The sequence below is a fragment of the Rutilus rutilus genome (genome assembly GCF_951802725.1).
Source record: "Rutilus rutilus genome assembly, chromosome: 7".
NCBI lineage: Eukaryota > Metazoa > Chordata > Actinopteri > Cypriniformes > Leuciscidae > Rutilus > Rutilus rutilus.
Genome location: NC_140221.1, coordinates 41,198,467 through 41,221,090, shown reverse-complemented (window position 1 = coordinate 41,221,090; position 22,624 = coordinate 41,198,467). Strand labels below are relative to the sequence as shown.

The 22,624-nt window shown below is 35.2% G+C and overlaps 2 protein-coding genes across 2 annotated transcripts; one reads left to right on the top strand and one right to left on the bottom strand.

Moving 5' to 3' along the window:
* Positions 1-950: 950 nt before the first annotated feature.
* top3b (DNA topoisomerase III beta) lies at positions 951-19,021 on the bottom strand. The gene is made up of 18 exons (XM_084413453.1): positions 18,971-19,021; positions 18,754-18,864; positions 15,770-15,901; positions 15,545-15,651; positions 14,368-14,442; positions 14,050-14,246; positions 13,336-13,492; positions 13,088-13,201; positions 12,888-12,978; positions 11,823-11,977; positions 11,550-11,655; positions 10,362-10,508; positions 10,084-10,257; positions 8,799-8,927; positions 7,753-7,902; positions 6,405-6,505; positions 3,095-3,296; positions 951-1,541 (listed from the first exon to the last, which is right to left on the bottom strand). Exons 2-18 carry the CDS (start codon positions 18,821-18,823, stop codon positions 1,063-1,065), a joined length of 2,586 nt encoding a protein of 861 aa, XP_084269579.1. The 5' UTR covers positions 18,824-18,864; positions 18,971-19,021; the 3' UTR covers positions 951-1,062.
* On the top strand, positions 17,360-18,222 carry LOC311293294 (interleukin-25). Its single transcript, XM_084413454.1, has 2 exons — positions 17,360-17,677; positions 17,908-18,222. Exons 1-2 carry the CDS (start codon positions 17,475-17,477, stop codon positions 18,125-18,127), a joined length of 423 nt encoding a protein of 140 aa, XP_084269580.1. The 5' UTR covers positions 17,360-17,474; the 3' UTR covers positions 18,128-18,222.
* Positions 19,022-22,624: the final 3,603 nt, after the last annotated feature.

Here is a 22,624-nt window from a genome sequence, read left to right as displayed (position 1 = left end):
CGTTTGGTTGTCAGATCGAGTTGGCTGCCTGGGCGGAGATAAATCTATCTTATGAATATTAATACATTCCCTTTAACGGACCAGCCAATGAGCGTCCAGTCATTCGCTTAACTTAATTAATATTCATAAGCCAAGGTCTACTGCTCAATATGGAAAGAAATGGAAGGTAATTTCTGTAATAGCAACAAGCTTTTCATAAATTATTTACATTGTATATACTAAGATGAACAAATTCAAACTCAATGTAATATTATTACTAAACATGAAATTGATAGACAAGTGAAAGTGGCACCTTTACTCTTTTTGTTTTATTAAACTCTAAAAAAAAACATGTTTAATATGTTTCGGTGAAGTTTATGTACAGTGATTTATATTCTATCTATAAAATTAATGTTGCATATTGTTGCATATAGATGTGTGTTGGCCAAAATAAGAAGCTACATGTATAGACAATTCAGAGGAAGGTGTTTAAATATCATTTTGTTTTTCAAATGATGCATTGAATATAAATTACGCAACTTTATTTTTAAAATCGGCATGCAACGGAAGTTGCAATAGTCTTTTCTTATCTATTGAGATATTGATATATCTGAGTGAAACGAGGGTGGGGGGGAATGTGCGGCGGGACTTGATTTAGTCCATCACGCATTGACTGGATCATGGTTGTGGTTTGCTATTGGTGGATCTCATGTGAGTGACAGGTTGTCCCGCCCTCGCACCACTAAACACGTCATCAGAGAAGAGATGTCGCTGCAAGTGGGAGGGGAAGTTGATTAAATATTATCAAAAAATTATGATGAGCATAGATAAATAATATATAATAAACACTGAAATATTCCATAAAAAACAAGATTTGTCAATTTTGATTTCATGGTGACTAAGTCGCTTTGGATAAAAGCGACTGCTAAATAACTGTATAAGCAGACACACACACACAAAACATCACAGACTCTGTTTAACTAAAAACTTTATTGCCATTTTCATCTTTTTAGTTTGCACATTGAGACTAATTAAGCTGGCGTTAATTTTCCCCTGCAAGACAAATAAGCTTTACAAAACAGTTTATACAAAATACGCTGCCAAGGCTGCCATTTTGTCTTTAGGCTTTTTAGGATTCCCTCTCCCCATAGGCCTCCTCCCTCTCCCCTTCCCTCTCCCTCTGCGGGCTCCTCCGGCCCGGTGCATGGGATGCCGCATGGTCGCATGTTTCAGCTCCACCAGATCCTGGAACACAGGATCGCAAAACACGCAGCCAGTGTGCTGCGTTTCACCATCAGGCAATGGCGAGCGCGTCTTGTTGAAGTCCACTATAACCAGAGAGGCTTCGCAGGAATCACAGCTGTCCTGGGACACCTGCACTTTATGGGCGTGCTCGAAGAAATGCACCACCACGTTGCATTTGTTGCAGGCCATGCGCCACTTTGGGCCCGAGGTGGGATCGAAGACCAGGACACCCGTCTCACATTCAACGCACTGACCTATGCCAAGAGAGTTGAGGGAGTGCTGACAGGAAGGGTGGGTGCACTCGTTACAGCCCATCCCTGAGGGAAAGAAAAAGAGAAATTACATAAGGGCTATTCTTTTAGGAGAACTCTTATCTTTTCTTGTTTTTAAGAGTGTTGTTCTTGTTTCAACACAAGTGTTAAAAGGTTACATTTGCCAGAATTTTTTGGAGTCTAGAAGAATCTTGGACCTTTCCCCCACCCAGATGTTTTTACTTTACCTCTATAATAAATTTATAAAAAGCTTACATTTTTATATTTTACGTGTTTATTTTAAATACACTACTGTTTAAAAGTTTAGGGTCAGTAGGATTTTCGAATGTTTTTAAAAGAAGTCTCTTATGTTCACCAAGGTTGCATTTATTTGATAAAAAATGACAGCAAAAACAGTAATATTGTAAAATATTATTACAATTTAAAATAAGCTTTTGCTATTTGAATATATTTTCAAATGTATTTTATTCCTGTGATGCAAAGCTGAATTTTCAGTATCATTACTCAATGACACATGATCCTTCAGAAATCATTCTAATATGCTGATTTGCTGCAAAACATTTTTATTTGTATTATTATCAATGTTAAAAAAATAAGTTGTACTGCTTAACATTGTTGTGGAAACCGTGATACAGTTTTTCAGAATTCTTTGTTTCATTTGTAAAACTGTAAAAGTCTTTACCATCACTTTTGATATTTCTTTTTAAAAATATGCATTTATTTTAAACAAATCCTACTGACCACAATATTTTAATAATATAAAATGTATATGTTATATTAAAATAAATAAATAAATATACATACACACATATATATATACATATATATATATATATATATATATATATATATATATATATATATATATATATATATATATATATACACATACAGGGTGGGCCATTTATATGGATACACCGTAATAACATGGGAATGGTTGGTGATATTAAAGTCCTGTTTGTGGCACATTAGTATATGTGAGGGGGCAAACTCCTCAAGATGGGTGGTGACCATGGTGGCCATTTAGAAGCCACAAACAGGACTTTAATATCACCAACCATTCCCATGTTATTACTGTCTATCCATATAAATGGCCCACCCTGTACATATATTAGTACTGTGTGAAAGTCTTAGGCACGTTAGTATTTTCACCCAAAAAAAGTTAAGCCAGTTATTTATATCTTTTGCTGTAGTGTGTCAGTAGGAAATATCAGTTTACATTTCCAAACATTCCTTTTGCCATTATTGTATAATCCAGTATGATTTTTACAACACACGGAGATCCGATCTCACAAACATCGAGTCCATGTGGGATTACTTGAAGAAACAGAAACACAGAAGAACTGCGGCAACGTCTCCAATCCCTTCCTTTTTATTTTCATTAACTTGAAAGATTGTTTATCCAACCAGTATGTAAAAAAAATATCTTCATCACTTTATATGAAAATACAAAAGTTTATCAAGGGCATAATCAGATCTTGATTACTGAATATGTGGGGGAATTTTTTATATATATATATATGTTTGAAAGAATCCTAACTGAAGAACCAGCCAAAAACAATTTGGTTTGAGAAGCAGAGCTTTTTAGTCTCTCCTACCTTTCTTCATGTCTCTGAAGGGAGGGTTCCCAAAGCAGTATGGACACACAGGGTAGCTTTTTCCACGAGACCCCGAGGTCCAGAGCACCAGCTCAAACTCATCCAGAGGACACTTGAGCTCTTTGTACAGCTTAATGGCTCCGTTCTGAGGTAAACTGTACGTCTCGTCGCAGTGAGAGCAGTGCAGACGACTGGGCTTAGCCTAGGGTGATTACAAATGACAGTTTAGACCACATTTGATACTACATCATGATTTACCAATATATTTAAGTTTTTCTAACTTAATTTTCCACAGATTTTACTGTCCACAATGAAGTAGCAGCAGCAAAAACCTCTATACTGTGTAAAGACTTCATTCAGGACATTTGGATCGAGAAAATCAGCATGCAAGCATTGGACATGCAGTCCATTTGACGGGAACATTAGACAGTCTAAGGTTGTAGTTGAATGATGAGGGACATTGATGAATAATTTGAGTCATATCACATTCAGATTGACGCAGGAGAACATTCAGATAAAAAGCTTCCTCGCTGAAGGTCATTTTCAGGTGCACGGGTATAGGCGGAGAGAACAAGAGAGAGAGATGAGAGTCTGTCTAAAAGCCCAGAGTGCGTCACAGCGGAAAAATATATAAACCATGTGATTTACGCAAACGGCTATACGGATGGTAATTAGGATCAAAGTTAGTGTAGATGTAAATGCTCTGGGATGGAAAAGCTTGAAGTTTGGCTGCATTACTCACTGCGCATATTCAACATCACTGACCTCTCAACCTGACGTCAGATTTTTAAACAAGGTATTTTTGGTGTACAAAGCATTAAATACTTACAATAAAATACTGTTATTCAGCAAGAATGCATTCAATTGATAAAGGCATTTATAATTTATACATTTCTATTTCAAATCAAAGCTGTTCTTTTGAACGTCCTATTTAGAGAATCCTGAAAAAAATGTATCATTGTTTCACAGTATCACAACTGTTTTCAACATTGATAATAATAAGAAATGTTTCTTGAGCATCAAATCAGAATGATTTCTGAAGGATCATGTGACACTGAGTAATGATGCTGAAAATTCAGCTTTTCATCACAGGAATAAATTACATTTAAAATATATTATAAGAGAAAACTGTTATTTTAAATTGTAATATTATTCAGAATATTTACTGTATTTTTTTATCAAATAAATGCAGCCTTGGTGAGGATGAGACGTTATAAAAATATAAAAAAGCGACCCAAACTCGTGAACTGTAGAGTTAAATGGTTACTAGAAACTAAGGTGTGGTGGTAGTTGAGAGGTCAAAGTTTTAGGCTTGTCATCAGAAGGCCAAAGCCCTCTGTGATGTGTCACAATGCTAACATAGGTCAATCAGTTTGGGTCAGGGTCATGGATCAAAGCCCAAGACATAGTGTTGCAATCCTTTAATTGAGTGGGCAGAACTGAACTTTGTACCATATTGAGACAAGCGTGTTTTGTTAAATATCTAACATTCTTCCATTTTACCCTACAGTCCACAGTTCAAACTAAGGTCAATGTTGGCAAAGAAAGTAGCTAAAACACAATGTCTGTACATGCTAGTTATGATCTGTCTACTGTGAAAACAAAAAGATGAAACCATAAAAGAGTCATGCAAAGGGAAATGGGCTTTTCTTTGATCTTTTGAATTAAAAGAGTTCGATGCACTATGATTTTCATGACATCAGCCAAATTCATACACTACTATTCAAAAGTCGGTAAGATTTTTTGGTGACACTTTATAATAAGGTCTCTTTGTTAACATTAGTTAATGTTTTATTAACTATAATGTTATAACTATCATGAACTAACAATGAGCAATACAATTGTTACTGTATTTATTCATTTTTGTTAATGTTACTTAAAAATACTGTCATTCATTGTTTGTTCATAGTGCATTAACTAATGTTAACAAATACAATTTTGATTTTAATAATGTATAAAAAAATAAATAAATTAACATTAACACAGATTAATAAATGCCATAGAAGTATTGTTCATTCTTAGTTCATGTTAACTAAAGTAGTTAACCAATGCTAACTAATGAAACCTTATTGTAAAGTGTTACCGCTTTTTGAAAGAAGTCTTTTCTGCTCACCAAGGCTGCATTTATTTGATCAAAAACAGCAAAACAGTAATATTGTGAAATGACTGATTTCTATTCGAATATATTTTAAAATGTTATTTATTCCTGTGACGCAAAGCTGAATTTTTAGCATCATTACTCCAGTCTTCTATGGAAGCTTGTTTCCGCCACAAAAAAAAAAAAAAAAAGATAATTGCGACTTTTTAATCTCATAATTGCGAGTTTACATCTCGCAATTCTGACTTTATTTCTCAGAATTGTGAGATATAAAGTCAGAATTGCGTGAAATAAAGTCGCAATTGCGTGTTATAAAGTCAGAATTGCGAGATATAAAGTCGCAATTGCGTGTTATAAAGTCAGAATTCGGACTTTTTTTCTCGCAATTGGGACTTTATATCACGCAATTCTGACTTTATATCACATAATTGCGAGTTTAGCCTATCTCGCAATTCTGACATCTTTTCTCAGAATTGTGAGATATAAAGTCCAATTCTAAGGGGAATTCATTTCATTCAGTCCAATTCATTTTTTTTTTTTACCTCAGAATAGTTTATATCTCACAATTCTGACTTTATAACACGCAATTGCGACTTTATATCATGCAATTCTGACTTTATATCTCCCAACTGCGACTTTATTTCTCAGAATTGCGATTTTATTTCTCAGAATTGCGACTTTATATCTCGCAATTGCGACTTTATATCTTGCAATTGCGACTTTATTTCTCAGAATTGCGACTTTATTTCTCACAATTCTTGACTTTATATCTCGCAATTCTGAGAAAAAAAGTCACAATTCTGACTTGATATATCGCAATTGTGAGAAAAAAAGTCAGAATTGTGAGATAAAAAGTCGCAATTATTATTATTTATTTATTATTCAGTGGCGGAAACAAGCTTCCATAGTCTTCAGTGTCACATGATCCTTCAGAAATCATTCTAATATTCTGATTTGCTGCTCAAGAAAAATATCTGATTATTATCAATGTTAAAAACTGCTGTGCTGCTTCATATTTTTGTGCAAACTGTGCTAATGTTTTTTTTCTTCAGGATTCTCTGATGAACAAAAAGTTCATAAGCATATTATAAATAGTACTATAAACATTTTTACTGTAACTTTTGATCAATTGCATGCATTTACATGTTAAAATCTCTAGAATAAGAAAGCCAGCATTTTAAGTCTGTTAGGGCAGTGTGAGTCCTTACACACCTGGATGTACTTCATGAAGCGACGGCATTTGCCGCAGCGAGAGAGTGGTTTCCCAGTAGCAGCGATGGGAGAGAAGGACACCTCCATCAGTTCATCCATGCCTTTTAAATAAACATTTAAAGAGTGAATAATTAGCAAAACCTCAGAGCAAACATAATTTAGGCAAAAAAACTGCATATTTAAACTAAACTTTAAGAAGGCACAGAGCGGCCTTAAAGGAACAGTTCACTTAAAAATAAAAATTATATCATTTACTCACCCTAAAATTGTTTAAAACCTGTATGAGTTTCTTTCTTCTGCTGAACACAAAAGAAGATACATTTATGGAAGTCAATGGGGACCATCAACTTTCTGTTTACCGACATTCTTCAAAATATCTTCCTTTGTGTTCAGAAACTCATACAGGTTTGAAACAATTTGAGGGTGAGTAAATAATGACAGAATTATCATTTTTAAGCGACCTATTCCTTTAACTTATCTAAATAGATTGAGAAACAGTTTAAGCCAATCCCTAATAAAATGGGTCTCAATGCATCAAAGAACAGTTCAAGACCAGGGTTATTAGAGTTAACAAACTAAACCAATACAAATTAAAATAATTTTTATTTCAGCTAGTTGCCGAGGCAACATTTCTTTTTTTTCCATTTAGTTCAACTTGATGTACTAAAATAACAAAAACTGAAAAAAAATCCACAAATTAGTCACATTTACAAAAAGAATATTAGTAAAAATGACAAAAACACAACAGAATTACTTTAACTAAAACTAAAATAAAAATGAATTCAAAAACTATAATAGCATCTCGTTAAGGTATGTGCCCGAAGCCTAAATCTGAATTTGGAAAGGCACAAAATATAACTAAAGGGATGTGGTTAGACTTGCTGCAGTGGTCGGCAACATTACAGTACATCATGATTTCACTGATCACTGAAGATAGTAAGAAGATATGACTGACAGGATGATGCATAACAGATCGTGAACATTACTGACAAATATCTTATCTTGTAAAATGTGTGGTCAGTACCACCGCTCTCTATACACAGAGTATACGTCATCGCGAACTAGAAAAGTAAAAAGTGAGCATGCATTCAAAAGCAATTTCAATTCCCCATGATAATGCAATATAATTACCCAACTTTTTTTCAAAATGCGAGAGCACGCAAAAGCATGGCAATATATTTTTTCTTCCCATCTCATATTTTTATTTCATCACCATGTCCCTTTAGGGGCTTCGCAGAATGCGTAATTTCCTGTCCGAACAGAGCACTCTCAGAACAAATTTTTAATTTAACACCGAAATAAGAAAGTAATTCAATTCTTTTCATAGGTTCAATGTATGTGACATTACCTGCAATGGAGTCCACGAAGTAGTGGAACTTCCTCTTGAAGATGTCCAGAGTATGCTGTAAGACCTGTTGGAAGTTTGCCTTTCCTAAAGCGATCAGAGTGAGCTGCTTTTCCACAGCACTCCGGATTGTGGGAAGAACCAAATCTGCATCTAACACACACACACAAATGCACAAGGAAAAGGATAAGCAAATACAAATGAGTCATTAATCCAACGCTTTGTTTCAAAGTAAATTATTGCACACCTATTACAGATTCATCTCTGTTAAAGGGATACTCCACTTTTTTTGGAAATAGGCTAATTTTACAACTCCCCCAGAGTTAAACAGTTGAGTTTTACCGTTTTCGAATCCATTCAGCCAATCTCCGGGTCTGGCGATACCACTTTTAGCATAGCTTAGCATAGATCATTGAATCGGACAGGACCATTAGCATCTCTCTCAATAATCAAGAAACTTTGCTGCCGTACCATGAGTGCAGCAGGCGTAATGATATGACGCAGCGCCTGAAATTAGTCCCCAGCTCGGTAGACTATAGGGTAGACTATTTTCAGGCACTGCGTCATATCATTACTCCTGCTGCACTCATGGTACGGCAGCAAAGTTTCTTGATTATTACGCAGGAATGAGAGTATAGTTCCTAGCCATATCAGCCTAGAAAATCGCAACTTTTCATTTTCCGTCGGTCTTAGTACACGATGTAACTACAGAAGAGTCAAGTTTTAAATAGGAAAAATATCGAAACTCTTTGGTCATTTTTTTGAGAGAGATGCTAATGGTCCTGTCCGATTCAATGATCTATGCTAAGCTATGCTAAAAGTGGTACCGCCAGACCCGGAGATCGGCTGAATGGATTCGAAAACGGTTTAATTGTTTAACTCTGGGGGAGTTGTAAAATGAGCCTATTTCCAAAAAAAGTGGAGTATCCCTTTAAGTGCCCGTTCATGAACAGCCACTTTTGGGGTTTCAGTTACCAGGCCAAATTTTTAACTACTAGGCTACTGACACACACTAATGAAATACTTGTGGTTGAAAATTTTCCCCTTACCAATCTTATAGTAACCGTGAACCAGAACAATCCCCAGGTTGGTGGGTTTGAGTTTGCGGCCACTTTCAACCGTCACATAGTTCCTCTGGCAGATGTTGTTAATGTGGACGGGGATACTGGCATCCGTACCTAGTGGGAAAAACATTTTTAATACAGTTCACACAACCAAACAGTTGTGGGGCACCACTGACTTCTAAAAAATACTATGGAAGTCAACGGTGCCGTCAACTGTTTGGTTACAAACATTCTTCGAAATATCTTTCTTTTGTGTTGAACTGAAGAAAGACATTCATACAGGTTTGGAACAACTTGAGAGTGAGTAAATGATGATAGAATTACAAATTTTGGGTGAACTATCCCTTTAACTTCTTATTCATTGAACTGTTGTAAAAAAATCATCACATTTGTGTGCATGCTATTCTGGACAAAAACAGCACTCGTCTAATATTGTGCTCGTTACTCATGCGATACCTATTGCTTAACTATATCATGATATAAATATGAGACAACAACTCATACAGGGACTTATCTTTAATTTTAGGGGCTAACTGCATTCTATAGGCTACATCACGTAGTGAGTTGTTGCCCTGCATCATGTTCGTCACTAATCAACTTTATGAAAGTTTACGTAGGTCTTGGGTGGGGCGGGTGTGTTAAATCCGTTAATTTTAACGTGTTATTTCTTCCCCAAAACTAATTAACTAAATGAACACATTAAATCAACAGCCCTAAATATTTCACAATATTAGTGGTTAACTGCACTTTGGATCAAATAAATGTAGCCTTGGTGACAAGAGACTTTTCTTTTTACTAAAATCTTACCGACCCCAAAATTTTAAACTGTATGTTTATTCATTCATGCACTAAAACTTGTAAAAACATATAAAATAGCATATTGATAAAAAAGAAATGTGAAAATAGTCCTTGATGTGAAAATGAAATGACAGCATAAAAATGATTGAAAACACTTTTTAGAATTCATTGTGCTGTGAATTCTTTATGCATTTTAAATTAACTGTGATTAATTTAGCAGTGTGTTTATGATACTTAAGTTACCCAAAGGTGTACAGTGGCAATAAACGGACCAAGAGGGAGTGAAAAACGAATATAATAAAGTGCACGTCAGGGATAAAATGCATGATATGACCCGTTTAAATTTACTCTGTGGCCTTATGTCTCACACGGGATGAAGAGGATTAGGTAAATAAGTGAATTTTCCTCTCTTCTGTGAGCTTGTTTTCTAAAACATCTGTTAAGCATTAAGCATTAATGAAACGGATCTCACCAATGCCGTGTTTCTCCATGAGTGTGATGAGCTCGGCCTCAGTGAGGTAGTCTGGTGGATTGGTCTGTTTCTCCAGTAGTTTGATCTCGTCCACCGTGAATGTGTCTCCTCTCTCACACACCGGCAAGGCCTCTTCCAGCGGAATACCTTGCCAGGGCATCACTTCAGTGTAACCTGAGATAGAGAGAGATATAAATAAGTATCACCTCTCCACTAGAATATCATGTAAAAAAAAAATGGCAAAAGTAAAAAGAAAGTTAATCTGATGATGCACGTACCAGGAGAGATGAGCGTCTTGCCGCTGCATGTGAAGCTCTCTGTGGCGATGCTGAAGGAAATCGTGGTCTGCAGGTATTTACAGTCAGGGCTGACCGTCGCTATGAAGTGCCGTGTGATGTAATCATACAGACGCCAGCCATCGCTGCCTGCAGAGGAAAAAAGATAGATGGCCTTTTATAGCTCTGTTGTCTTAGATCTTTTAAAGATTGGATTCTAGTGTTAAGATGTTTCTGCAATGATTAGATTCACGGGCTGCATCCAAAATCACATACTTCCCTACTATATAGTAGCCGAAAAACAGTATGTGATAAAGAAGTCTGAATTCACAGTACACATTAAAATAGGCTGAAAAATTCCTGGATGACCTACATCTCCCAGCGAGATTCTGAAGTGTGCTTAAGATGGACAATTTACAATCCCATGAGGCCACAGGAGAGGATTTAAGATTGACAGTGAAGCGACGTAACTGATGCTTGTAGGTCACATGATAATGACAGTATGGCAAATGTAGTGCATACTTTTTTTAGTAGACGTGAGGTAATTACTTATTCAAAATAAGTACCTAGTCAAGAAAGTATGCGCTTTCGGACGCAGCCATAGTTACGCTACCGTTAAAAGGTTTGGGGTCGGTAAGATTGTGAAAAATGTTTTTGAAAAAAAAGTCTCTTATGCTCACCAAGCTTGCATTTATTTTAACAAAATTAAATATTGTGAAAAAAAAAAAAAAATTCAGAAGTTTTTTCAGGATTAGAAGGATTTCTGATCCTTCAGAAATCCTTCTAATATGCTGATTTGCTGCTTAAGAAACATTTCTTATTATTATCAATGTTGCAAACAGCTGTGCTGCTTAATATTTTAGTAGATTTATTGTCACTTTTGATCAATTTAATGCATCCTAAAATGTATTCATATCTTTAAAAAGAAACCCTTACTGACCCCAAACTTTTGAACAGTAGTGTTTAGCTAATTAAGCTCAACTTGACAAATTAAAATGAAGATATTTTAGTCTATATTTTCTCTTCTTTTATTCAATAATTAGAAACAGGATCATGGATCTTGCCCTGCAACACCAGATATGAATCATAGAATGACCTGGTTGTGTTCCCTAATATCTCTCTGCTTGACCTTTCAATATCACACATGATGTAACACATTAAATGTGAAAATATGCAGTCTGACGGTCGTACCCAGCTCGCTCTCAGAGGCGGCTCTCATGGGTGTGATTGGCGGATGGTCTCCTGCGTCCGATCCTTTCCTTGGCTTATTAATGCCCTCAGAGAGAAGTGCTTTTACCTGTATACACAAACACACACATATAAGACAATATTAATCACTTTTAATTATTTATTTAATTGCTCAGAGTTTTTTTTACAGACACAAAACAAAGCTTATCAAATAGGTGTAAAAATAGTTCTTCTTTTGATGATCTCATCAGGGCGTTGGAAAGGGCACAAGCTCACCGAATCACCCCAGAAGGAGCTGTTGGCCTGTTGTTTGAGGGTGCCCTTCAGGTCAAAGTTTTCAGGGTAATGTGTCGTCTCTGTGCGAGGATAGCTGATATAACCCTGTGTGTAGAGACGCTCTGCTATCTGCATGGTATGCTGGGGACCCATTCCTGAGAAATACACAGATAAATGGCAACACAAATGGTTTTAACATTGATAATAATCAGAAATGTTTCTTGAGCAGCAAATCTGCATATTAGAATGATTTCTGAAGGATCATGTGACACTGAAGCCTGGAGTAATGATGCTGAAAATTCAGCTTCGCATCACAGGAATAAATTACATTTAAAATATATTAATATAGAAAACAGTAGTAACAGCAATTTTAAATTATAATAATACAGTATTTCACAATATTACAGTTTTTACTGTTTGAAAAACTTCTTTGACCCTAAACTTTTTAACGGTAGAATGTTTACCATTTTCAGTCTAATTATTCCTTTGTGAATAATACTACAATGCTATAGAATTGTCGTTATTTATTTGCCAAAAAGTTAACCATATAAGGTTCTTGACCATATAATCTAAATTTAATTTAATGACCAGTCATTACTTGCCAAAATGTATTGGTTGGTTTTATTGCCTCCTTGGATGAATACACTTAAAGGGATAGTTCACCCCAAAATTAAAATTCTGTTATCATTTACTCACCCTCAAATTGTTCCAAACCTGTACGAGTTTCTTTCTTCTGTTGAACACAGAAGATATTTTGAAGAATGTTGGTAACCAGCCATTGACTTCCATAGTATTTTTTTCTTACTTTGGAAGTCAATGGCTAATGTCAAATGTTTGATTATCATCAACATTCTTCAAAATATCTTCTTTTGTGTTCAGCAGATGAAACAAACTCATACCGGTTTGGAACTTGGAAGTGTGAGTAAATTATGACAGAACTTTTGTTTTTGGGTGAACTATCCCTTTAAGAAGTCTGTGTAAAGCTTGGTCTTTCTTTCCTCATTCAAACCCTATTTCTTATGCTTTTTGATTTGCAAATTTAATATCTCAAGGGAAGCAGCCCACCCAAAGCAGAGCTGGCCACTCTTAACATCTCCACTGTATTCAATGCGAGAGGTCTCTGCTTGGCTTTCTCTTTCTTAGTCACAGATTCAACCTGCAAAGAAAAGACACATAGTAACTCATGCAGTCACACTTGAAGTGCTTTAGCACATATGCCATCACTGAAATAGGAAATGACATATAACTGAGATACAAATACATACTTTAGCCTCCTTAGCAATCTTTGCCATGTTGACAAACATTTGACCAATATCTCGGTCAAAAACTCTAACGCGGTCCCAGTCCAAGGTGAGTGGGCTGTCCTTTCCTTTAAAAACCTGTTTGCACCACAAAAAAAAAAAAAGGAAAATACAGAAAAGCAAGTATGCAATGCGATATGATATACAGCTATTCTGTAAACAAATTTCTAAAATTGGATTTTGTCATTCAAGTGGTAAAGACCAGAACCTACCTTTGCTTGTACGACCCAGTATGCTTCAGGTTTGAAGGACTGGATCTTGTCGTGACGTTCCACACAGAACCCCAGTGTGGGAGTCTGACAGGGACCGAAAGAAATCAAGGAGGAGTCCAAATTCCCATATTTCCCCTGGAAGTATTTGGTTTGGAAACTAAAATCCAGAGACAATGGTTAGGTGTGATAAATGACCTACTGAATAATCAGACATCAGAACAGTTTGCACTACTGTTCAAAAGTTTTGGGGTAAGTAAAAAAAATGTAATAAATAAAAATCAAAGAAATTAATCATTTTATTCAGCAAGGATGCATAAAATTGATCAAAAGTGACAGTAAAGTCATTTATAATGTTACAAAAGATTTCTATTTCAAATAAATGCTGTTATTCATTTATATATATTCATGAAATATCCAGATTTTTTTTTTATCATGGCTTCCAAGAATATATTAAGCAGTATATTTTGAAATAATATACTAAAATAGAAAAAAAAAAAGTTCTTTTAAATTGTAATAATATTTCACAATATTACTATATTTTTGCTAAAATAACAGAAGAATTGGTGAGCATAAGTGAATTTTCAAAAACCCTAGAGACCCCAAACTATTCAACAGCAGTGTATATTGCACAAAACAAGATTGCATTGTAACGGACCTGGTATAAAAATATACATTCAAAGCAGGTCTGCTCTACCCAAATGACCTCTTTCATACCGTGTGAAAGCACACCCGATCCTGAGGTCCAGTTCCTGACGAGCATCTACGGACAGAGCCTCGTTCTTGTTGGGTTCTCCGAGTCGAGCCATGGCGTTACAGATATCGGTGTCTGTGATGGAGCTGAACTTGGCCCGATACACTGTGCGCTCATTACCGTAAGGCTTATTCATCCCAGGCTGAATGGCATCCAACACCTGATATGGTACAACACACACAAGTGGAGAAAACACGCTAAAAAAAACAAGGCCAAACACCTCAGCCCCAGTTATCTGGACAAACTTTAGTTGTATTTTCTTTCTGTCGATTCAGACTCACCTCAAAACAAATGTTCTCTCCTTCTTTGTCACAGTCCAACCACAGGACGACAAAGTCACAACCTTTTGCTTCAACCTGTCAACAACAGCAACTTTGGTATTTTAAAATTTATGGAAGGAATTTTAAATATGACTTTTTAAAATATAATATAATGTAATGTAACATAATATACCTTTTTTTTAACTGTTTTTGAAAGAAGCCTCTTATGCTCACCAAGGCTGCATTTATTTAATAGAAAATACAGTAAAAACAATAATATTGCAAAATATTATTACAAATTAAAATAAAGGTTTTCTATTTGAATATATTTTTAGTATCATCACTCCAGTCTTCAGAAATCATTTTAATATGCTGATTTTATGCTCAAGAAACATTTCTTATAATTATCAATGTTGAAAACAGTTGCGCTGGTTAACATTTTTTTGTGTGGAAATTGTGATATTTTTCTTAGGATACTTTGATGAATAGAAAGTTCAACGAACAGCATTTATTAAATTGATTTATTAAAACATGTATTAAACAGAAATCTTTTGTAACATTATAAATGTCTTCTCTGTCACTTGGCCAATTTAATGCATCCTTGAAAAATAAAAGTATTAATTTCTCTCTTTTTTTAAATTTGACCACAAATGTTTGAATGGTATCATTGTTTCCACAAAAATGTTAAGCAGCAAAAACTGTTCTCAACATTGATAATGATAATCAAATCAGCATATTAGAATGATTTCTGAATGATCATGTGACACTGAAAATTCAGATTTGCATCAGAGGAATAAATTACATTTTTAAATGTATTAAAAAAAAAGAAAACAATTATTTTAATTTGTAATAATATTTCCCAATATTACTGTTTTTAATGTATTTTTGATTGAATAAATGTAGCCTTGGTGAACATAAGAGACTTCTTACAAAAAATAAGCTTTAGAAGGGGTCACAGATTTAAATAAAAACATTATTGAAGAAGCAATGAATTTTGGAAGATGAATGTCATGATAATCATATTTTATTCTATATATACTATGTTATTTAATATATAAATTGAATACTTTCTTTAACATGCTTGGAACAGCAAATAAAGCTGATTTTATGTAGTCTTTAAATACAGTTTGTCTGAATGTTTAATTCTTTTAGACAATAGATACACCAAAAGCAGTCAGGTAATGAAAGGTAAAGCCACCTGAAGGAATTTGACCATATTTAGTTTGGGGTTTGCTTCCTTCTTCTCAGTCGGAGCCTTGCTGAACAACTCAGCTGGATCGACTTTATCCCAGTTGTTATACTTTCCTGTAAAACATTAAGGATAGGGAAAAATCACACTCAAGTTTGCATCGTCTTGACTCTTGCACATTACAGAATTTTCCAGCATTTTAAAAAGCAGCCCGACTGAAGACGAGACACTTGCCGATAAAGTCCAGACTCATGACGTGTCCACACACTGACGTCATCTTAAACCTCACATTTTGGCCCACAAAGCTTCCTGTGTACTCATGGACTGAGCACGCTCCATTCAGGCCTTTTCGGGTTGAACAGCTACCTATAAACAAAAGGAAATAAATGAAATGCTCATACAACTTTTGACTTAACTGCACCTGTCAATTGCAAATGGCTTATTGCACATTTAACTGGAATAAAAGTAAAAGTTGTTGTTTTTTTATCATAAAAACAACACTTAACCTTAAAGATACACCTTTAGGTGCACTTCAATTCAAGTAATCATTCAAACACAACCTTACACTTTGCTTATTCCATTGATCCCAGAATATTTGCATTGAGACTCTTTCCAAAGTCTGTAATTGTCTAATTGACTAATGTCAAAGTCTGCTTGACTAATGCATAAGCATTCTTACATAAACATTAATGGTGGACATTGACGAAATCAGGCTGAGAGAATCTGGTGCTGGCATTGAGCGATCCATCATAAAGTGAAATGAGAGAGCAAAGAGCTGATTATGCATTATTCTTTTCATTCATTTTTTTAAATTTTGTCCTCAACCAGACTCAAACGTGAATGACGCCGACGGTCGCCGTTAGCTAATGAGATGTTGTTCCCAAGGCTGAACTCTCATATCCGGACGGAGTGAATGAGCCTAAAAAAAAGCATGATGATGATGTTGATGATGAACCTTGAGCACCGGCTGACGCTACGGTCCTTTGGAGGTCTCCATTGAGACTGTGGCACATAAATATAGGCCCGAAACGAGGGGATGGACACATTTGGACCAGCAGATTTACCCCTGCAGGCAACAGCAAGCCTCCAGCATCTCATTCCCCTCCTCTCTTCCGTTCGCCCACGATACAGCATGCAACAGCTACAGGTAAGTCACCAACACCATTCACACAAGACTTCAGTAAGATTTCTTTTTTTCTCACCAAATCTGCATTTATCTGATTAAAAATACAGCAAAAATAACAACAATATAACAGAAAATCTGATGCAAAGCTAAATTTTATGCATCATTACTCCAGTCTGTCACATGATCCTTCAGAAATCATTGTAATATGCTTATTTGATGTATTTCATCACATGTAGGAAACAGTTGTGTTCCTAAATATATTTGTGGATTCTTTGATGAATAGAAAACAGCATATTATGTCTTTACAGTCACTTTTGATTGATTTAATGCATCCTTGCAGAGTAAAATCATTTATTAATAGATTCTGGTTTTACCATAAGGAAGAACTAACATTTTACCTGTCATTGGCCAAGCTAGCACAATTATCAGCCAATACCGCTAATCTTAAGAGGCCTGGACGATTTAGGTCTATAGCTAAACTAAAAATGGGGATTCAAGCCTGAAAGCTAGCCGATAAATGTATTATAAATTGGTTAAAAAAGAGCCACAAACCTAAAATTGCTATAACCGATAGCCCATGACAATGTTTTAATAAACTAAAGCCTAGTCATTTATTCTTCATCACTGACGATTCAGATTCATCACTAAATTGCACTGGATCTGTGAATGTAGGCTGTATAATTTGGCATTAGCTTCAATCTAAGAAGGTGTCCACAATGTAAGGACTGAATATATGCTAATGGCTGGTGCAAATATCATCCACAAAACACAAATAAAGAAGCCCACATGACAGGTGCAAACTCATAGGTGCTGATGCCTACTTCTCATTCTCTCACTCAGATTCTAGGACTCCTGAGCATTTTCCTGCTGGTCTTGGACCCCAGCCAGTGCAATCCGATCACGGCCCAGTGTGTGGAGCACACCTACTGCTCCTCCACGCTGAATGAGTACCACACACAGCTCATCAGCCTGCCCAGCAGGATCAACGAACGCAGCGTCGCCGCATGGAGCTACGAGTGAGTTGAGCAGATGTTTGAGCCCTTTTAAAATACAGATTTATAGCCAATAACAGTGAAAGTATATAATACAGGATGCATGCATGCAATCGTGTACATTTTGCTACAATTCAGAATGTGACGCTCTATATTTGTCCTAATTGGCATCAAATTGCAGAAAATGTAATCTGAAAGACACTGAAATGTGGTAGGCCTATATATGAACATAAATTCTTCTGCACCAATAACAGGGAGAACCTCGACCTGGACCGTGTGCCACAGATCATCTATGAAGCAAACTGCCTGAACAGTCACTCCTGTAAGGGGGTCGACAGCTCTTCCAGTCTGGAGAGCATCCCCATTGCAATCAAAATGCCCTTTCTCAGAAAAAACCCAAGATGCCCAACTTACGCACTGGAATTCGAGGATGTCAACATCGCCTGTATATGTGCAACATCCAGACAGAATTAGAGATGGGTCTGAAAATTCATGCACTAGATTCCTTTTCAATTATTATAATTGTGTAATTTACTTTAATTGAATGTCAACCACAAAGAAGTCTACTGAATAATAATGATTATTATCTTACCACCACAACGCATATACTGCAATATTGATGTCTTAAGTTGCCGAATGCTTGTAAATGTGAATAAATAGATTGTATTTTATTTGTTTTGTACCAAAAAAAGATTCGTATTTATTTAGAAACACTCATGTTAAAAAAAAAAAATCCACCCTGCTTTTCCTGGAGTTTAATAAAATTACAAATATTTAAAGTAGTCTCTAAATTAATATGTGGCCAGAACGGCATGTATTATAATTTTAAAAGAATTAGAAACGAAACATGCTATTCCAAACAGCTTTAGTCAAGCATCTCACATTGCAGGTGTTTGTCATGTTAACTACTCAACTTGTTAAACAGGTATAACGTTAGACGTAACATTAATAAATGAAAGAGTAACTCATCAGATCAAACAGGATATGAGGGTGCTGTTGTATTAATCAACTACCAAACCAAACCAAACCAAACCATTCTGCATGCAGTAGCATCATTACGTGCAGTAGATTTAATGTATATAAATATAATACAGACTCACCTTTAGAGAGGATTTTGGCAATGGATTGAGCCAGAGAGGGCTTCTCGGCCACCATAAACACAGTCCTCATCGCTGCTGGTTGTACTTATCTGTCATAAACACCAACGGGACCTGACAATGAAATAACAAAAGTAAATATCTTATTTCAAAGTTAATAACTAAAGCTAAAATAATACAAATAAACTTAATAAAACCAATAACCGAGATAATAACACACCGGTATATGCTGCAGCCACTACTTCAGGCATGTTAACTTCCGGGTTGTTCGTGTTTTGTCAAAATAAAAGCCCCGAGTTTTGTCCAAAATATTTTACTACATTTACCACATCTGTGTAACCGGGGGTTAAATTAACAATTAAGATAAAATAATAATGATTTTTTTTTTTACAACTATCAACAAACAAATAAAAACACTTTATGTATGAATAATGTTTGTTTATTTATATATTACTCATATATTAAAATAATATTTTATAAATAAATAAATAAAGTTTTTCTTATTTATTTAGTAATACTCAACAATACTCAACATTCTTTAAAAAATCTATTTGAGCTCTGGAAATGGAAGCAATAATTGAACTAATGTATTTAAAAGGTAAAAAAAAAACATATTTTATATATTCACATTTCTGTATGAATTATTGAATATTCTTCATAGTCTCCAGCAGGGGGACATTAACAGAACACTTGCCCATAGCCATATTTTGTTTCCATGCCAATCCAGACTGTAACATGATGGTATGATGTCATCACTCACTCAAATTCGCAGCAACGTTTGAATTTCAGTTGCAAATTATTATTATTAGTAGGCAATTATTATTATATAAAAAGGTAACTGTCAATATTTGTATCCTAGAAGAATTCAATTGTTCAATTGCTTCTTCATTTGTCAGTGTCAGGACTCAGGACATGACAGTTTCTCAGTAATCTCCACATGATATGGTGCACAAACTGCACCCCAAAAGCAGATTCTAATCATGGTGATCTACTGCATATAGCTTGTGTGATTCCCCCCTCTCTGATACAGAGAGACTCCATTCACAACATATAGTGACTGACATATGCTTTTTTTTTTTTTTTTTACCTAAACAATCTTATGCTAAAATAAAATAAAGTTGTCCGTTTTCTTCCAGAAGACTGCTAATTTTCAACAACAGTGGATATTCCTCTGTATATTTTTTAAAGTTAATTTCTATATAGGTACCTTGCAGTCTTGGCCACATAAAAAAAAAAAAAAAAAAAAAAGAGATAAAAAGTACATTTTCACCTGTATAGTTCACCTATCAAATTCTGTCATCATTTACTCACCCTCAAGTTGTTCCAGATCTGTATGAATTTATTTAAATATATTTATAAACAATACAGGCAGAATATAAGGGGGAAATAAATTACATTTAAATAAATTGATCTTTATTTTATTTTATTTTATTTTATTTTATTTTATTTTATTTTATTTTATTTTATTTTATTTTATTTTATTTTATTTTATTTTATTTTATTTTATTAACGGACGTCAGCAGCATTGACGCATGCGATCGCATTTAACGGCCACTAGATGGCGGTGTGACAATAATAATAATAATAATCTCTTCATCCCTCACACAGATTGTATAGCAGCATCAGACTCCAGATCGCTCATGTGAAATCCTGCCAGTTAGAAAATACAGCACAGGACAGTTCAATTTGTTCAGCCAGTTTGTTTAGTCAAATGTCCAATGCTTTATAAAAAACGAGTCGAGTGAGCAAAAAAAAGAATGTAATGAAAAGGGAAGACGAGTCTCTGAAATGAGCTTGTGTCTGCGACCCCACAGATGGCAGAGGGAGGGTGGAGTTGAGTTGGTCTCCTTCAACGGACTGATCAATTGAACACATATCCAACGCACAATGGCTGCCTCCCTCCTCCAGTATTGACTCATCTGGACTGTCACAGCACACACACACTCACACAGATCATTGGATGACACAGATAAGCCGATGAAATCATGATCCAGATCCTATTCGCCATTACTGTGCAAGAACAGAACATATAGGCTTCGGTCAAGGAGCAACTCGAACATCAATCCGCAAAGAGCTTCACGTGTACATACATCTGATTGGGTGAGATGAGTCATAGTTTCTCATTTTCATCACTCCTTCATCTTCTCTTACTCATAGACAGACACATAAACACATTTAAAGCAAGGAAAAAAGCAGTGTTTAAGAGCAGGAGAACATTCAGCACGTTGAAGGAGGAGGACAAAGACAAAGAGAGAGACAAGTGAATGATTACAGGGCCTAGGATGGATGAAATTACAGACATGGGTGAACAAACAGCACTTATTTGCTGCTGTTTCTCTCTCTCCTTTTCTCTCTCGTGCTCATTCACAGATACGGTTAAAGAGGTTTTAATGGATTCACTTCCAAATGTACAATATAAGCCTCACAATACTGTATGTGTTGGATGAATGCTTGAGAGAGGGCGGAATTGACTGGCAGGACGGGGGAAATGATCTTAACCATTAAAACTCTTGCCAGTAAAGATGTGTGACTCACCCACTTGATCTAACCAGTGTTGTAACTATAGACTGAGCTGCAGTGAAGATCTCACTTGTTGTTGTCTCTGTCTCGTTCTTTCTTTGCCATTATTTTTTGATGATCTTTTCCTTGTTTCAACCCAACTTTGGGTCGAATATGGACAAACCCAATGGCTGGGTCAGGATTTTTTAAATTACATTTTTAACCCAACGTTTGGGTTTGTCCATATTTGACCCAAAATTATGTTAAAAAACCCCAGCATTTTATCAAACCAACACAAACTGGAGTGTTTTCTTTCATGCTATCATATAAAAAAAATCTCAAGCCTTGTGAATCATATTTTAGATGAATTTCTAAGGCTTCTAAATTCTGAACATGATTGCTAAAAGAAATGACCTTGAGGTTGTGGTAGGCTTACGTGTGTCTTTTTATTTAAGAATAAACTAGTGATATTTCCAAATGAACACTTACTGGACTGAAGCATCTTAAGTCTGTTTAGATTATCAATACATTACTTTTTTTGAAAAATCCTATTCAAATGTGAGGATCATATATGATACGTCAGGCTTTTGAGGAACGTTTATTTGTTCACCTCACAGTCATCTTTGAATTGCATTGCATTACATTACATGTTTTGCTCCCCACAATAAAAGCAACAGAGCTTTGATCAGAAAATTAAGCATTTGGATATAAGACATATTATTGGGAGATATAGAGTGACATATGTGCATTTTATGTAATCTGTAGTATTGCTATACAAAATCTCATTGATTTACATTACAGCTATCAGAATTGCATCTTGCTTGCATCAGCAAATGCTTCACGTTACATATTTTTTGCTCGGTTTTGACCTCTTCGAGTACGAACTCCATTCTCATATCATACAAGCCATAAAAGCATGATGCCTCGAATGTCAAATATATTTTCTGAAAGTTTTCCATTTCAAAAAAAAGATTTTTCTGAATACTATTTCAGCTTTAGAGGTAAATATCACAACTGTTTCTCTTACAGCAATGAGATTAAATGGAGACCAAACTGAGACTTTGCATGTGTCTCTTTAAGAATTTCAGATGAGATCAACAAGATCTGAGCTGTCTAAATTAATTTCTTATTTACGTCTAATGTTTAATTTTAGGAGAAATATCTTGAAACCTGCACAAACTTGTCTGAGATCTCCATTAAGTCTAAGTAAAACAATTTTACTCTCCGCAATCCATTTAAACATAAAAGATCAAGAAACAATTTTTTTTTTTATCATTCCAAGCAAAAGGTCTAGCTGGTTAAACAACATAATATGATTGGATTTTTTTGATGATGACGTTTTTTTTTCTTCTGATAGTTAAGCCTCACTCTTAGA

Bases quoted from the DNA above. Each gene is read 5' to 3' on its own strand.
- LOC311293294 (XM_084413454.1), top strand. From the start codon at position 17,475: ATGCCTACTTCTCATTCTCTCACTCAGATTCTAGGACTCCTGAGCATT. The intron at 17,678-17,907 runs GTGAGTTGAGCA...CACCAATAACAG, and splicing joins GTCGCCGCATGGAGCTACGA to GGAGAACCTCGACCTGGACC.
- top3b (XM_084413453.1), bottom strand. From the start codon at position 18,823: ATGAGGACTGTGTTTATGGTGGCCGAGAAGCCCTCTCTGGCTCAATCC. The intron at 14,443-15,544 runs GTGGCTTTACCT...TGTTGTTGACAG, and splicing joins ATATGGTCAAATTCCTTCAG to GTTGAAGCAAAAGGTTGTGA. The intron at 3,297-6,404 runs GTGTGTAAGGAC...TAATCACCCTAG, and splicing joins GCTTCATGAAGTACATCCAG to GCTAAGCCCAGTCGTCTGCA.